This window comes from Myodes glareolus, chromosome 18 (genome assembly GCF_982192425.1).
Source record: "Myodes glareolus chromosome 18, mMyoGla1.1, whole genome shotgun sequence".
Taxonomy (NCBI): Eukaryota; Metazoa; Chordata; class Mammalia; order Rodentia; family Cricetidae; genus Myodes; species Myodes glareolus.
In genome coordinates this window covers 38,232,654-38,250,990 of record NC_142043.1, presented here as the reverse complement: position 1 = coordinate 38,250,990, position 18,337 = coordinate 38,232,654, and the positions used below count along the sequence as shown (strand labels likewise).

General features: G+C 46.3%; 1 protein-coding gene across 1 annotated transcript in view; it reads left to right on the top strand.

Annotated features, from left to right (window-relative positions):
- Positions 1-8,347, top strand: part of Rfx8 (regulatory factor X8) — a 60,383-nt gene extending 52,036 nt beyond the window's left edge. The window contains exons 13-15 of the mRNA XM_087897838.1: positions 1,909-2,023; positions 4,349-4,665; positions 8,014-8,347. Coding sequence (XP_087753964.1) covers positions 1,909-2,023; positions 4,349-4,665; positions 8,014-8,208 — 627 coding nt within the window. The 3' untranslated portion in view covers positions 8,209-8,347. The remainder of the gene's footprint in view (positions 1-1,908; positions 2,024-4,348; positions 4,666-8,013) is intronic.
- Positions 8,348-18,337: the final 9,990 nt, after the last annotated feature.

Genomic DNA, 18,337 nt, shown 5'->3' with positions numbered 1-18,337 from the left:
AGCTGATTGCTAGAGTCCTAGACTGGTGACCTGACCCCAGTGACCCCAACAAATCAGGTCTGGTCACTCATACCACAAAACAAACGGGAAAAGTAGGGTCTAAAGGGATGCTCAGTGGTTAAGAGCACTTGCTGCTCTTCCTGAGGACTCAAAGTTCAGCTCCTAGAACCCACAGGGGAAAGCTCATACCTGTAACTCCAGGGCCAACGAATCCAGTGCCACCTACGGACCTCCACAGGCAGTGCACGCACGTGCGCGAGCACATGCAAATGCACACACACACACACACACAGAGAAAGAGAGAGAGAGACAGAGAGAGAGAGAGAGAGAGAGAGAGAGAGAGAGAGAGAGAGAGGGAACCAGCCTCCTCAGACTAATTTTTGGATTGTCAACATGCATTTCTAAATTGTATATGGAAAGGGCAGAACTGGATGGGGTAAAATGTGGGGGTAGGGATGTGGGGTGAGGATGTGGGGTGAGGACGTGGGGTCAGGATGCAGGGTCAGGATGCGGGGTCAGGATGCGGGGTGAGGGTGTGGGGTGAGGATGCGGGGTGAGGATGCGGGGTCAGGATGCGGGGTCAGGATGCGGGGTGAGGGTGTGGGGTGAGGATGCGGGGTGAGGAGGTGGGGTGAGGATGTGGGGTCAGGATGCGGGGTCAGGACGTGGGGTCAGGATGTGAGGAGATGGCTAAGAAGTGGGCATGATTATTCAGCCTTGATTCAACTGTGGTTTGATCAGGCTTAGTCAGGCTGGGCTGTGCCAGTCATAAGAAGATTGCTCCTGTCTGTGGGAAGAGACATAGTCTTGTCACAAGAGGCTTATCCACCTCACATGTTGCTTCTGGAATCAAGGGGGACTTCCTCAAAAATGACTCAGTGGAAGGGAGACAGACAGAAGCAGAAATGTCAGACTTCAAACTTGTTTGTGGATGTGGCAGTGTTTACATGTGTGCGGGCCAAAGGACAACACTGGTCCTGTGCCCAGACACTGTCCACCCCTTTTCTTTTCTTGAGAAAGAGTCGCCCCCCCCCCCCCGCACTTCCCTGAAAGCACTGTAAAGATTTTACGGGTGATTGGGGGTGGGGTGGCAGGTGAGTATGCAGCCTGTATGAAGAGGTCAGAGGTCAACTTTCTAGGCGTTGGTTCTCCTTCTATCTTGTGTTTGAGGCAGGTTCTCTTTCGTTCTGCTGCTGCTGTCCGGTCCTGGCTTTCCCTGGCAATTCTTTGAGACAGGGTCCTTCACTGGCTAAGGGCTCATCAATAGGCTAGACTGACTGGACTCTCCTTTGTCATGTGTACTCCGGGGACCGAACTCAGGTCTTCCTGTTTATGAGACAAGCACTTTATCAACAGCTGTCTCCTGAGCCCAACTCTAAGTCTAACATAAGGATCCATCAAGTGTCTGTAGGTCCAACTGCGGGATCAGGATGAACAGCAAAAGTGGACACAATGTCTTTCTTACAAGACTAGAAATAGGCCCGCTGCTTCCCTTGCCTCTGGTTCTTTTTTATTATTATTATTGAAAACAAATGCTTCTGTCATATAGTACATCCCAACCACAGTTTCCCCTCCCTCCATCCCCCACCTTCCCTTCACCCCACTCCCATCTACCCACCTCCATCTCCCTTCAAAAAAGAGCAGGCCTCCAAGGGCAACACCAAACATTACAAAACAAAACCCAATAAGACAAGGCAAAGCCCTCACACCAAGTCTGCCTCTGCTCTTACTCAGGCCGTCTCTGTCACGCTCTTTGGCCTTCTCCTTTTAAAATGTTTCCTTTTAAAATGACAAATATGTGTGTTTGGAAACATGGGGTTTGGTGGTGGTGGTGTGTTTTGGATATTTTTTTTTAAATCTTGTTGCAGACACCAATATTTTTTTTTCTCTCATACATACAAATAATAGCCAAGTAAAAGCAAAGAGGAATTTGTCAAGCTGGCCTCCAGCTTCCAGCTAAGATGGAATTTCCTTCTCACCGCTGTGAGCAAAGCCATGACCCTGAGCCACAGAGACAGTTTTGGTAAGTCCAAGACTCGGAGACCTGTTTAAGGGGTCGAGAGAGCACTGAGGTGGGGGCGGACTCCATGAGACAGCGCTTGCTTGACGTGTGTGAGGCCCTGCATTCAAGCCCTGGCACTGAAAAGCAAGTAAAGAAATAATAACCATATACAATAAATAATGTCTTATTATTTATTAAATAATAATAAATGATAAGGTAAACAATAAATAAAAAGAATGTTACGGTAGTATAAATATTAATGTTGCTGTGTAGAATCTATTCCTCTTTGCCTTAACATTTTGTACAATGTGCACCACAGACACAAAAAAACATGGTTATCTGTTCGTCGGTGGCAAGGTGACTGACTGTCCATCGAATAACCGGACAGTGGGACATTCTCATCCGTCACAGCTGAACACACGGGGAAACTATCCCTGTTTTTGAGTCATAAATTGTGACATTTTTGAGAAAAGTGCTCAGAGCTGGAGGGGAAACATGTGCTTTGAAGCCCTTTTTTAACTGTTAGGAACAGCCACCGCTAAAACCACCACCGCGTGCAATGACAGAAGGAAGTGCCGCAGCAGATTTCCTGCTCAAGACTTGGATTTCCTCTGTCGAGGCCAGCCATGCCAGTGAGGGATGATGCATACAGGAGTTGTGGGGAGGGAACTGGTTTTTTGTTTGTTTGTTTGTTTGTTTGTTTGTTTGTTTGTTTTGGCGGTTTCCTGGGATGAATCATTCATTGAACAGGTTTTTCTCCCTCCCACACCCGCCTGCAATGTTCAAGGCATTTTCATGGGCACCGAGCAGATAGCGTGTCAACTTTTGTGGGTTTAGAATCTCCTAGCAGACCGGTGAGGTGCACCTCCAGGTGTGTCTGTGAAGACATTTCTAGAGTAAAGTACCTGAGGAAGGATGATCCAACTCGAAAAGGGTCTGCTGTCTCCCACCACGGAGTAGAGGGGACAAGGCAGTCTGTGTTCTCTGGTGTGGACGGCTTAGGTCCACCATCCCTTCCCTACCGTGGTTGGCTGAGCCCTCTGAAACTGTAGGCCAAGCCTTCCCTCCCTTAGGCTGCCTCCATCGGGTGTTTAGTCCCACTGGTGACAGCTAACGCGGCAGACTGAGTCTCCACTCCTACAGCCGATGCATTAGGCGGTCAGAGTCAGCCTTGCCCCACCGGCTGCCAGGTGTCCTCACCCTACACAGACCGAGCAAGGAGAAGGCAAGCCATTTTCTACATCAGTTTGCAAACACCCTGTAGCTCTTGGGAGGATGGCTGCTAGAAGTTACCGTGTGGGTGACACCCATTTTTAATGAGGCACTCCCTTCTAATGAGGTCCAAGCTTGATGCTAACACTCATCCCGGCAAAGAAGTGGAGTACGACCAATGTGTGAGCCCAGAAGAATGCGCGGGTCTGAGGACGTCATTCCAGCTCCCGGCCTGTCACTCAAAGTCAAAGCATCCACACCAGCAGTCTCCCCTCCTCATGTAGACTAGCTTTCACAAGGCTTAGAAGGTTGGGCATCGTTGACCAACCTTACTATAGGCAAGTCAGCTACTGTCTCACAGGGAGTGTCCATCCCCCTGCGTCCATCAGGGATGGGTGAACACTGGATAGGGGACATCGTGGAAGCTTTGAAATAGGCAAAAAAAAAAAAAAAGATGGAGTCCACACTTCTGGCATATACGTTCACCATTGTAAACCACAGCCACCTGAAACCCCTAGCGATGTCCACTCACACAGGCGCACGTTGCTGGTGTCCTCGTGTGAAACTGACCACCGCCCAGAGAACAGGTCACGTCTGCATTTATTTGTGACCTACCTGTCACCAGTCCCCGCTGCTGCCCTATACTCACAATTCCAGTTCTCCTTCCATTCACCCACTGCAGCTCCCTCATCCTCTCTCTCCTTAAGTAAATCACATCAGAGCCACGGTTCTGCCTTAGTTTTAAAAGTATCTTTAAAGATTGCACAGGCCAGATCTCCCGTTCTGTTTCTTGGGCAAACATCAAGGGCAGACTTCTCTCTGGAAGAGCAAAGGGACAGCACCCATCTCTGTGGTGGGCTTTTCTCCTACCTCACACCAGGTGAGTTTTCAGTTGTTTCGTAGGGACTCAGCTCGAGTCTTTGGATCTCTGTCTCTGAGGGCTGACCTGCAAGGCTTCTTGCATGTGGATGGTGGCTGCAAGAGTCACAGGACCCTTAACCACCAACCACAGCAGCTATTCAGTTGATTCTCTGGTAGCAAGGAGTTCAAAGCATCAGTTCGGGAGAGGTTGACTTACGCCTGTCTGTCTGCCGTCTATTGTATGTATTCATCTCTGGTGTTATTGAAATGTAGGCGCCTGGCATCTGTTCCATTTGCTGCTTTTGGAATATGTGATTCACATTCTGGAGTCGTTCGTAGAGGAAGAAGAGGAAGAGGAGGACCTGGGGAGTCTCCAGGACTTGCTGTCAGATGAGCAATTCCTCACCCAGCCAGACCAGGCCCTTTTCCACCCTCTGGATACTTTGCCATCATCGGAGTGTGCAAGCCGGAGTGTGGAGTCACCTCAGGTGACACTGAAGCACATGAACCAGAGCTGCAGTCCCGTGGGTGTGAGCAGCATGGTCCTCCAGGTGCTGGGCTTCCTGGTGGACACCGCCACAGGCAACAAGGTAAACAGAGAGACACAGTGACACACACACACAGAGACAGACAAAGAGACAGAAACAGAATTAATAAAAATGCATGAGAGGTAGGAAGCTCATAAAGACCACACAGACTGAACAATGATCAGGGCTTCCAGAACTCTCTTTGGGTCTGTAGTCGTTTTGTGAAGGGCGATTAGGGTAGTTTGTCTGTTCACTGCCGGGAAGCACAGGTATGTAGTGTAGTATGTGGTACAGTGATGTGCCGGGCATGAGGAGAAAGGTGAAATGCGTAAACGGCGCTCACACAGTGTGACTAAGCTGTCGGTGAGTTTGTGTTCACACTGCTCACACGGTGTGACTAAGCTGTCGGTGAGTTTGTGTTCACACTGCTCACACAGTGTGACTAAGCTGTCGGCGAGTTTGTGTTCACACTGCTCACACAGTGTGACTAAGCTGTCGGTGAGTTTGTGTTCACACTGCTCACACGGTGTGACTAAGCTGTCGGTGAGTTTGTGTTCACACTGCTCACACAGTGTGACTAAGTTATCGGCGAGTTTACCTTCACGGTGCTCTCATAGCGTCATAGGAGCAGTGACGGAAAGGAGCCCCGGACCTCTACGACAAAGGCTGTAACAGGACGATGGCTTTCCCTGGACAACAGCCTTCTGGAAAAATCCATGCAGGCCCATCTGAACCTATTCTAGAGCATTCTGTAGAACCCTGTAGGACCACCAGCTTTAGTGCTGGGCTGTAGTATTCCGCTTCCAGGAAGAGTATGGGGCTGCAGCATGAGGATTTGTTAAAGAAAACACATTGCTTCATGATATTGATTAAAACATAAGGACCACTACTCAAGACCACTATGGTGGTGCGAGGACCACAGAACAGGGTCTTGCTCGACTCTAAAAACATGAAGAAGATATAGAGAGATGTATAGATAAGTGTCAAGGAGCAGTCAGTGAGTAGGAATCACTAAGAGGGCATCTCAAGTCAGGAAGGGTCTGGGTAAATCAGCTCGCTAGGCCTGTCCCTGAAGATAGACCATGGTGACTATACTGATTCTGGGGATTAGACTGAGGAACCATATATGGAGGGTGATAGAGTATCAAGGGGTAGTAGGATCTCCCCGAATTGACTAGAGATTTCCTTAAGTGCATAGATGGTTCTAGAAGAAGATTCAGAGTTAAGTTTGTCCAGGCAGAAGAGAATCGCGTTCAAGTTTGGCTGCCCGCTCTTAGCCAGCAAGATAAACAGTGAACTCTGACCTCCTGAGCCACAGTTGGACAGGATGGAGAGCAGGCAGGGGCATCACCCGGCTGTGTGGGAAGATGACGTCACCGGTTGTGTGTTACACGAGACAAAGCTAAGGCTTGTGGTGGTGGAGAGGTTTTGCCAAGGTCACCTCACTGAGGACCGGCAGCATGCAGGGTCCACATCCTTTCCGAGACTGACCTGCCAGCATCTATCCTCAGCGACCCTTTCACTGATGGGATTAACTCTAAAGTCAGTGACTGGTGAGTGTGTGGTTCGTGCAGATGAACCCCAGAATTTCACCTCTTCATCTGTTACCTGAGAAGCCAGAGCAAGCCGCTTAATCCCTTAGGACTATAGGAGTTCAGTCAGCCAATCCCTGAGAAAGGCTTAGAAAATTCCTCAGAACACAGACCAACCAACCACTGGTCGTTATTGTCGCTTCTCCCTTCGAGCCTCCTGCTCTGAGCACCCGTCCCTAACCCTCCACCCAATCCCATAGCGCCCCAGAAGTTCATCACAATGAGGTTTGACTTATGCTTAATTGGCGGAAACAATAGAGAAGATATTAAGAACTTAATTGAACTTGGTAATAAAGCAGTACAAGCAGATGAATGACAGATAATCCAAGGTAATATGCATTAGGGATTAATTAAAACTCCCTGTTTCTTCACGCCTGCTGAATCAGCTGTAATGACTTAAACAAGCTAACACCGGAAAGCTACACGCCTCTAATTTCCTTTGCTCTCATTATTCGGCGTGCGCGCTCATCATTGGCAGCCAAAAAAGCCTCTCCCCCTCCGCCCCCCATCCCATCTGTATTCATCTGCTGAGAGTTAACGCCCCGTGCACTGCACATCTGTGAGAGCCTCGTTCTCAGAACAATTTAGCGCTGCCCTGCACCTAGGGTAACAGCTGTGTCAGCATTCCAGACTGACACATCCATCTGTCAGTCCTGGGCGCAGTGGCGGCAGTCCTACGATCCTGAGATGCCAAGGCATGTTTAAGAGAGAAACCAAAAGGTGGTGATGACGTCACATAAGGAAACCCTTTTCTAAAGACAAACTATGTTTTCTGCCTTCATGTTCTCAGATTTAAAGGAGAGAGAGAGAGAGAGAGAGAGAGGTGTATGTGTGGCGGGAAAGGACTATTGTATCGATGCTGGGGTCAAAGATAAAGATAGTTATTTTGTCCGTTCCATTTATTTCCCTGTGTGTGTGTGTGTGTGTGTGTGTGTGTGTGTGTGTGTAGCACCCCTATGTGCTCATGTGAGGGTCAGAGGGACAGCTTGTGCGAGCTGATTCTCTCCCTTCCATCATGCAGGTCTCTGAGATCAAACTCATCTGGTTTGGTAGCAACTGCCTTTGCCAGCTGAGCCATCTCGCTAGCCCAAAGACAGACAGATTTTTGGGGATGTGGTGGGGGAGGGGTGTTACTGTTGCAGCTGGAGAGAGATACTTTTATGAGTTTTAGCATCTAACATGTATTTCGTGCACATCTTTGTAAAAATATATTCACTTTATGGCGTCTTTGCTGATGAAGTCAGATCAAGCGGAGACACTCGTTTCTACTCTAAAGTCAGTCATGCCCAAAGCTTTGCAGGTTTTCCAACTCCCCCAGAGCTGACGGACTCACAGCCGACTCTATGACTCTATCCATTCCCCGTTCCCCGGGGTGTAGGCAGGTCACTGAGAGAGGGAACACGAGCCTGTGAACCTCTGCAATCTCTTACTTCTCAACCTCATGTCAACTCAGCCAGTAGAGGGCAACTGTTTTCACAGCCCCTCCCGAATCTGACTGTACGTTTGAGGAACGGTGGAGGGGGGTCTTTGTGGGAAATTGTCAGCTCTAGGATGTTTCTCAAAACCATGGACCCTCACCCCATTTTTAAAGGCAATCCATTTGACGTGAGCCATCTCTCCTGCCTTTTCCCACGATCATGTGTCCTCCCATGAAATCTCCACCAGACCCCAAAGGTTCCCCTGAGAAATTAGGATCTTCTGGCAGGAGCGGAGGAAGTGCACACACGTTCTGTAGGCCCCCAAGCGGGTGGCTTCTGCAACCAGGACTAGTATAACACTATCCCTTTGTCTTTTCCTTTCAAACCCTTCCCCCTTGCAGCTCATCCAGGTATTGCTCGAAGACAAGGCCACCGAAAGCACCGTTAAACTCAGTCTCCCTGTGGGACAAGAAGCCCTCATAACCCTAAGCAATGGACAGAGATTCGTGATTCACATATCGGACGTGCCCCAAAGCTCGGAAAACACTTGCTGCAGGAAAAGCAATGTGAATATGCAAGGCAGTTTGTTGGAATAGGGCGTGAGGAGACAGGCTTGAATCTTAAAATATGTATTAAATCCTACAGCTTTTTGTATTGACCTGAGAGATTTTATGTATATAATAGATGAAGCACTTTATGTTTGTATGTGTTTTGAGGAATTGGTTTTGATCAAACTATAAACTAATTTGCAGAATCCTTCTTTTTGCCTCGTGCTTTTCCTTTGGGTCTTGTTGGACACTTCTCTTTGGGTACAGAAGAGCGATGTAAGAAATCTCATTAGGAGTGAGAAACGGCTGTTTCCAGAGAAAGATACGGTGTGAGAACTACAGACTGGTGTTTCTCTTCTGCTTTGTTGTGACCCAGTCACAACAGAACTTGTAGAAAACTCCATCAGGCAAGAGGAAGCTCAAGTCCTCCTGAGACTCCCAGGCTCAACGCCTGGTTCATTACCCCAGTTTTCAGAACATGAGGTAGAATTGTAAATTCAGAGTGTCCACAGCAGGCGCCCGTGCTCCCTTTGTGAAGTGGAATCTCAGAGCTGTTGAAATTTGTGTGTCGTTGCCACGCGGATATATTTTCTGCTACTGATTAGGATGTTTAAAATGAACTTTAGAATTCATGGTTAACATGATTTCTGGTATAAATGAAATTACTTGGAGAAATTTTATTGGTCTCTTACTACATGTGAGATAAATTAAATTTCATTTAGTTCCACATATGAAGTAAATTAGATTTACTTACAAAATGAATTTAATTTTCCTATATGCATAGAAATGTTAAGAAACAGGAACTAGGTCACACTAGAAAATTTCATCCTTGGGGCTGGAGAGGTGGCTCAGCGTGTGGGAGTGCTTGTGGCTCTTTCAGAGGACCCAAGTTCTAGTCCCAGCACCCATGTCTGGCAGCTTGCAACCACCTGTAACTCAAGTTCTGGGGATCCAATGGCCCAACGACCTCTTCTGGTTTCTATGTTCACTATACTCATGGGCAAATGTATATATACACAAAAATCAAAATTTCAAATGAAAATCATTTAAAAGTATTCATCATAGTAGCTTTGGAGGCGCTCCTGTTTTCGACCCCCTTGTAGCTGCATCATCTCCATCCTGGAGGTTCTTGGGGGCTAATTCAGACACTGAGGCTCACCTTGCCATCCAGAGACTCTGCCTGTCTCTTGTTTGCTACATATAAACAGACAATTGGTAGCTGAGTCATTGGCAGAGGCGACTATAGTGGCGGGTGAGATGGCTCAGCAGGTAGAGGCACTGCTATCAATCCCGATGACTGAGTTCAATCCCAGGAACCCGCATGGTGGAAGAAGAGAACCGACTCTCACAGGTCCTCTTCTGATTGCCCCCAACATGCACAATTAATTAATTAATCAAAGATAAAAAATAATAAAATAAAAATTTCAAATAATAATAAATGGAGAACTTGAGACACTGGGGATGTGGCTAGTGGTACGGCACTTGTGTAGCATGAACAGGACCCTGGGCTCCGTCTCCAGAGGAGGAAATTAGTCGATCAATTACTAGGGTGGATTGCCTACATGATGAGGACTGGACCGGGGGTTCCCGGAGAGTGGGACTAAAAGGCACCCAAAGGATTCCAAGAGACAACAAGCTGGGCTTGAAAAGCCACTAGAGCCACATGCACTGGAGTGTGGACAGAAGAAGTCCACCCCAGAGAAGTGCCATACTTTAACTCCCAGTGCCCCTTCCTGTTGAGTCAGGCAGGAGGTTGGGGGTGACAAGCAATCGCATTAATCTCCCTCTGCTGGCCTCAGGCCTGCAGTCATTCTCCGTGGGATACAGGTGTAAGGGTGGAATATGGAAGCCTCCTTTTTTTTTTTAATCACAAATGGGAACAAGAAACCTCTCTACCCCATTCCTCAAATTTGGAATTTTATCCAAAGATCACAAATAATTCGCAGAGCAGACTCACAACTTGTTATCCGCTGCTCCTGTGAATCGCTTTGCTGCCGCACCATGAACACCCCTCGAGTTCTGACACAGCGCCGTTCACTTAGAAGTCCTCAGAGTCCACGGTTTACTTGAGTGCTTTGGGTCGAAAGCTCACTTGGATCTCAGCTATGGCCCCTCACAGGCTTGCTGGGGGCTGACTGGGCTAGGATAGCCTTGGCTGGGATGGCTTGATTATCCCCTAGGGAGCTTCTAGCAAGCTAGCCTGTGTTTATTCTAACAGAGGGAGCTCTGAGGCGAGCAGAGAAGAAAACACACAAGCATGGTACCTTAGTTTTATACCTGTGCCATTGGCCCAAGTGAGTCATATTGCTGAGCCCAGAGCCAGAGAGAAAATGGCAATAACAGATGTGGGTTATTCTGTTATAACATGAATGGGGGTTGTCCAACCTCTGGAACTGCCACACCTTGTGGACTTCAACTCATTTCAACTATTGTCTAGACATTTCCCCCAATCGTCTTGTTAGGACAGTCTGAACTGTGACTCCAGGATAAAGACAAGAGAGAAGACCAGAGTTTCTGAAGACTCCGTGTCACCGCTATGGGGTCCTGAACTCACGATGAAGCAAAAGCCCCCTAGGAATGCACGCTAGCGGCGGTACTTTCTGGAACAATCATTGGAAGTAGGGATAATGATGAGACCCTGCACAGACAGGAATCTCCTTAAGGCATACCACTGTTTGCCAATGCGGAGCTTACGGAAAGAGAAGCATATCACATCTCTCACTGGGGTAATAATAGCTACACCCACAGACGTCTTGGAACATAAATTCTCCCTCATGATGATAAGTTAGAAGCCCACTAACATTCTGGCAGCAGACAGATTTCCCAGGAAGGGATATTTGATTTAAAATTTATAGCAATATGTTCCAAAATTAACTATTTGTCATAGATTTATTCTTTTCTCAGGTACCATGAATAAATAAGACCCTGGTACAATGAAGCTTATGTGCCAGGTAGGGGAGGCAGACACTGAATCAATAAACAAAGCAGGATAACTTACCCGGTCCTGAGTGACCGACAGGAGGCTGCCTGGAGGAACTGGAGCAGAGCCGTCTCCCGGGATGTAGCTTTGAAACAGATGTGAGGAAGGTAAAGAAAGGAAAAGTCGGATTCTAGAAGGGAAGGGAGAGTAAAATGGTGGGTAGCCCTGCCTTATAGTCTGGGGCCACCCTTGGAGTCAGTAGCCATGAATTTAAAGCAATTCCTGGATTTCAACTCAGTATGGTTATCTAAGGGAGAACTAACCCAATGGTTGAGCTATTGTCCTGGACACGAAAGAGCCTACATACAATCCCCAGTAAATAAAAGCTCTAGACCTAAGACACCTAGCTCACTTGGCACACCGTGATATCTAATGTTACACTATTATATGTGCGTGTATGTGTATCAATACGCATGCACACACACACACACACACACACCACATTTTTTTCTTAAAAGTCTTAAATTGAGATGACAGAAAAATCCAGAGATTGAATAGGATGAAATTACCAGGCACGAGCAAAAACGGATCACAAACCACACAACGACACCCACTTTAAGAGTTTATTAAGACAGAGAAAGACCCGTGCACAGGTCTGAGGAAGCTGGTGCTGGGAGAGCGTGGGGTGAGTATGTCCAGCTTTTTAAAGGCTGCTTAGCGCATGTGCACAGGGGCTTACGTAGCTGTAGCTGCGGCATGCGTAGACCACGTGGCCATGCTGCCCTGGTTGGCTATGTAAATTGCCTGGGCGCTTGATGGCTCCTGTCCGGCCCTGGAACCTGGAAGTACCAGCGTTTGGGGTGGCTAGACATTTTGCCAAAGCGCTGGATGATAGACACCATAACAGGGGAATTAATTAAAGCAGCTGAAGGAAGACAGGGCATCTGATTCCTCCAATTCAGGCAAACCTGGGTTTCAGATTTGATGACTTCAGGATAAACAGGACAACTGTCCAAAGTTAGATCCAACCAGGGTGTGAAGTCTAAAAGCCGACCCACTGCATACTCTGGTGAATGTAAGCCACCTCTCCCTCTGCTCCAGAAGAGACATGGAAAGCCACTGCGCAGATGACAGGGTGGGATGGCTGTCCTGGAGGTCTTGACCTTTGCACCACAGCGGGTTTTTTTGTTTTGTTATTTTTGTTTACACCAGGGAAGTTTTTAAGCAAAATTTTGAAACATAACATATATTCAATAAAATTCTAATACTGAGCATATGCGATCAATGGATTTTAGAACATTGAAATAATTCACTGCCACCATGATCTAATTTTAGAACATTTTCATTTCCCTGAAAAGAAACTCAAATGCACTGGTAATTGTTCCTTCTTTTCTTCCTGCCTCTCTCAGCCATTCACTGACAAATACATCCCACTGTATGGATCTAGTGCATTGTAGTTATTACACGGTGGTCATAAGTAGTTTCCAGTTCGGGCTGTGATGTGTAATACTTCTGTAAACAATTGTGCAGCAGTTTTGTCTTCAATATATGCTCAGCACTAACATGGCTCAGATGGTAACATCTGTGTCTAACCTTTAGAGGAACTGGCGATCTGATTTCCTAGTGGTGACACTATTTTATACAACCATCAGCAATATATGAAGAATCTAATTTATCTGCATGCTCCTCACATGCATGCCCTGCCTGTTTGATTGCAGCTCCCGGCTAGCTTTACACCTGAAATAATCACATGGAAACTGTATTCATTTAAATACTGCTTGGCCCGTTAGTTCTAGCCTCTTATTGGATAACTCTCACATCTTGATTGAACCCATTTCTAATTATCTGTGTTGTCACTTGACTGTGGGTTACTGGTATGAGTCTAACCAGCATCCATCTTGGAGAGGAGAGCCATGGTGTCTGCCTGACTCTGCTTTCTTTCTCCCAGCATTCTGTTCGGTCTACTCCACCTATCTAAATTCTGCCCTATCAAAAAGCCAAGGCAGTTTCTTTATTTGACCAATGAAAGCAACACATAGAAAGAAGGCCCTCCTACATCAATAAGAGTACCCATGGTCATGGTGTCTCTTCAGATCAATAGACCACTGACTAAGATACTAAGGTAATCACAGAGGCAGCTATAAATATTATGATACTGGTATAGTGCAAAAATCACATTTAATTCTGTTATAGAAATTAAGATGAGAACCTGAACAAATGACTTGGTTGTTAAGAATACTTGCTGCTCTTTGCAGATGAACTGAGTTCAGTTCCCAGCATCCACAGCAAGCAACTGACAAGTGCCTGTAACTGTCCCAGAGGAATCTGATATCCTCTTCTGGCCTCTACAGGCACCTGAGCACACATGGTTAATGTAGACTCCCAAAGGCACAAACAAAATAATATTAAATCTTTTTAAAAAGAAATTAAGCTGGGTAGTGGTGGCTCACACCTTTAATCCCAACACTTGGGAAGCAGAGGCAGGCAGATCTCTTTGTAGACCAACTTGGTCTACAAAGTGAGTTTCAGGACAGGTTCCAAAGGTACACAGAGAAACCGTGTCTCAAAAAACAAAAGCAAACAAACAAATCATAAAAGAAAGAAAAGAAAAAGAAATCAAAGGACAAGAACAAATAACCATAACTAAGAATATATTGTCTATACAATACAACAAGATGTAATGTGTGACATTAACTAAACAAGGTCAGAGGACACAAAAGAGTAAGATTTGTGTGTGCAATTAAAGCAAAGTTCTCATTAGTTTGAAATAGATTGACTTACAAGGGAAAGTCTAAAAAGAATCAAAGTGTGTCGGTCCTGATGGGAAAACAATCAAAGAAACACAAAAGGTAAGAGAGGGAAAGGGGAACAGAAGCTACAAGACTGAAAGCAACCAAAGCCCTTCCCCATCAGAACACACTTTAAATGTAATTGGTTTACACTGTCCAGTGGGAAGACACCAAATAAGTAAAATGTTTACAGGGTAAAATCAAACTCTACTGTCCGCACAGGGTGGCTTTAGACGTCAGGACATACACAGACCTGTAGGAAAATGGAGACAGATCAGATGCCCTGGGCCAATGGTGGCTAAAGGAGATAGGAGTCCTCAAATTTATTCAAGACAAAATAGACTTAGGGTCGACAGCTGAGACAGTACAAAGACATTCTGTGGTGTTGAAAGGATCAGCTAGCAGGTGTGGTGACTTGAAGGAGAAGGTCTTTCACAGGCTCAGAGGTTCGATGCTACCCTTCTGGAGAAAGTATATCACTGGGATGGGGCTCTGAGAGTTCATAACCTGGTCCAACTTCCAGGTCGCTCTCTCTGCTCCCTGTGTATGCTTAAAGATGTGATCTCCCAGCTTCCTGTCCCTGCCACCCTGCCTGCTACTTACTGTCACGTCCTCTGCCATAATGGATGCTCATTCTTCCAGACTATAAGCCAAAATAAACTCTTTATTTCAAAAATGGATTTGGTCATGGTATTTTATCACAGCCACATAAAAGTGAATATACACCAGGAATATGCAAAAACATTTAAACACATATGCACTTAACATTGAGACACCCGGATATCAGGTATGAAGTGTGAGAAAGCATGTAGCAAGGCTTCAGTGATAGCGCATGCTTAGCACAGAAAGCCCTGGATACCATCCTCAACATGCCAAAAAGCAAAACAAATACTGAATAGAGACAAAAACACCAACACAAACATGGTAGATTTCAATGTAAAGTGTGACTTTGGGGATAGCAAGATGGCTCAGCAGCAGTGAAGACCACTTGTTGTGTAAGCCCAAGGACCTATTTTCAATCCCCCAGATCCCATGGTGGAAGAAGAAAACCTGAATTCTGTGCTATGACCTCCACATGTTCACCATAGCATGTGCACACCCTTAGTCATCTACATTACCCCTACACACACACACACACACACACACACACACACACACACACACACACAATGATAGAAATAGTAATAAATGTTTCAAAATTAAAATACCAGTCTAGACTGGGAGTATAGCTTTCAGGGCATGCATGAAGTTCTGGATTTGATCCCCAGAAACTTATAAAACTTCGCATATTGACTCATGCCTATATCCCAACACTCAGAAAGTCAGGATCATCCTCAGCTGCATTACAAACTTGAAACCAGGTTGGGCTAACATGAGGCGTTGTCTCAAAGATGAATAAATAAACCAGGTGTGTTGACACATGCTTTTAATCCTAGCTCTTGGGAGGAAGAGGCAAGTAGACCTCTGTGAGTTCGGGGCCAGCCTGATCTACATAGAAAATTCCAGAACATTCCACCCACCAGTAATAGAACATTTACTTTTCCCAAACAAACACAAAATCTCCTCCACAATGCATTGTATTTCCGTAAAGACAAGACAGAAACATTCACAAGACTGACCTAGATGGAGAGGTACAGGCAATTAAATGGCTGCTGAGAGGGAATCAGTCTTCCCCAGGGATGAGCCCCCTAATTGGTTTTTCACTACCAAGTTGTCAGCTCTAATACATATATATGAGAAATGCTGAGTGGACTAAGCAGGTTGTATTTACATATTAGTGTGCGTGTGTGTGTGTGTGTGTGTGTGTGTGTGTGTGTGTGTGTGTAAAACAATAATTTTAAGAGAAGGCGGCCAAGAATGTGAGAGGAAGCAGGACAGATAAAGGAGGAGGTGGAGGGAGCAAGGGGAATGATGTAAATACAGCACACATAGATGAAATAAAGGAAGAAAAATAACACAGAATCCAGAAGACTAAAATTATACCAAGTACCTTTTGATCATAATGTCATGAAACAAGAAATCAAAAGCCAGGAAAGAAAATTTGAAAATATGTGAAAATCATACACCCTTGAACAACCAATGGGTCAAAGAAGAAATCAAAAGACAATTTAGAAAACACTTTGAAACAACGAAAAGTAAGCATAACATACTGTCTTCGTCAGATTTCCGCTGCTGTGATAAACACTGACCAAAAGCAACTGGGGTGGAGGCGGGGCAGGCAGGGGATCTTACAGCGGCAATCCATCATGAAGGGAAGTCAGGGCAGCAACCTGGAGGAACTGTATGGAGGAGGGCTGCTTACCGGCTCGTTCCCTGTGTCTTATTCAGCCTGCTTTCGTAACCTCCCAGGACCCAGGACCACCTGCCAGGGGGAGCACCACCCCATCATGGGCTGGGCCCTTGTGCATCAATCAATAATCAAGAATATGCACTACGGTTTTCCTACAGGTCAGTCTGATTGGAGGCATTTTCTCACCTGAGATTCCTCTTCGCAGATAGCTCTAGCTTGTGCCAAGCTGTCATAAAAACAAAACAAAACAAAACAAAACAAAACACAGCCCCAGGACACCCACACAAATTTACCAGGCACAACAAAAAAAGTAGTAACAAAGGAAATTTGCGGCTTCGGATGCCTACATTTAGAAAGAAGGAGGTCGGGTGTGGTGCTGTGTGCCTGTAATCTCAGCACTCAAGGCAGGAGGCGTGCTGTGAGTTCAAGGCCAGCCTGGGCTACACGCTAAAACACGGTCTCAGTAAACAAACAAACAAGCAAATAACCCAAGTTTACACTGTAGCAAATTACCAATAAATTAAGTCCACAATTAGTAGAGAGAAGGAAATTTAAAGATTAGAGTAGAAATAAAACACAAAGAGAAGAGAAAAAAGTTAGTTTGGTATGCCGGGCAGTGGTGGTGCATGCTTTTAACCCCAGCACTCAGAAGGCGGAGGCAGATGGAGGCCAGCCTGGGCCAGCCTGGTCTACAGAGTGAGTACCAGGAAAGCCAAGGCTACACAGAGAAAACTGTCTTGAAAAACCGAAAGAAAAAAAAAAGTTGCTCACATATGTCAATCAGTCTTCAGCAAATTCACCAAAACCACAATGGGGAGAGGATAGTCTTGTCTACAAACGTGTTCTTTTAAAAACTGTATGTCTGCATACCTTGATCTTAACCACAAACAAAATTAACTCGAAATGGACCGAAGACTTAAACATGAAATCCAGGTGAGGCTTGCAGAGGAGAACACAGGGGGAAGGCGTCTCAGGTTGATTGCGACAAGGATGTTTTGGAAATGGCACCAAACCTGCAGGCAATAAGAGCAAACCAGGCAAGCGGGATTGCACCAAATTAAAAAGCCCCAAACGCAGTGGATGGCAGACGCATCGGCAGAATGAAAAGCAGACTACAGAATGAGAAGATAGATATGAATGACAGACATATCTGACAAGGTGCGTCCTGGCTCATTCTGACTGTCAACTTGACACAAGTTAAAGCCGCCTGGGAAGAAGGAATCTCAAAGAAAGAATTGCTTCAGACAAATTGGCCTGTGGCCATGTCTGTAAGAGACCATCTGGATTTATGGTTGATGTGGGAGGGCCCAGCCCATGGTGGCTGCCGCCATAGCTAGGTGCTCCTGGGTTGTACAAACCAGCTAGCTGGGTGTGAGCTGGGGAGTGAGTCAGCAAGCAGCGACCCTCCGTGGTTTCTTCTTCAGTTCCTGCCTTGAGTTCCTTCAATATCAATCCATAACCTACACATTGAAATAAACCCTATCCTCCCCTTGAAGGACCCCAACTCGTCTTAACCACAGTTATGCCGTTCTGCAAAGGTTTTCAGATAGCAAGCTTAACTAAGGACCTCTGGAGCCCAAGACCTCCGGAGTGCTGAGCAAATAACAGGCTTAATTAAAGGCCTCCGCTGAGCAAAGATACCTGAGGTTAGAGCAAGGACAGCCTTATCAGGCTGCAAGACAGGGAATTTATGAACTGGCCATAGAAACAAAGAAAGAAAGGATTGCGAGGCCTGAGTCACATATAAAGCGGGGCTCTCACGAGTCAGGGGCCGTACAATCAGACATCTGGTCGCCAGCCAGGAGAGGGGGAGGCAGGATAAGAGGAACAATAAACCGTTGAGTATTCCCCTCACTGTTATCCAGGTTAAAAATTTATCACCCTGCATCTCGCTTCTGTAAACCTTGCTTTTTGCTCTCCTATAAAAACCTCTCACCCCCAACCGGTGGCGCGCAAGTCCTTCGAGAGACTTGGTCGCCCGGGTACCCGTGTATTCCCAATAAGCCTCTTGCTGCTTGCATCCGGCTGCGTGCTTTCGACTGATCTTTGGGCATGGGGGTCTCTTCCGAGGGAAGACGCCCAGCGGGAGTCTTTCACCCTGAGGCAGTTAATATTGCTAATTTGGCACCAACTGGAGACACCTGGGAAAAAGGAACCTCGATTGAAGGCTTGTCTTTG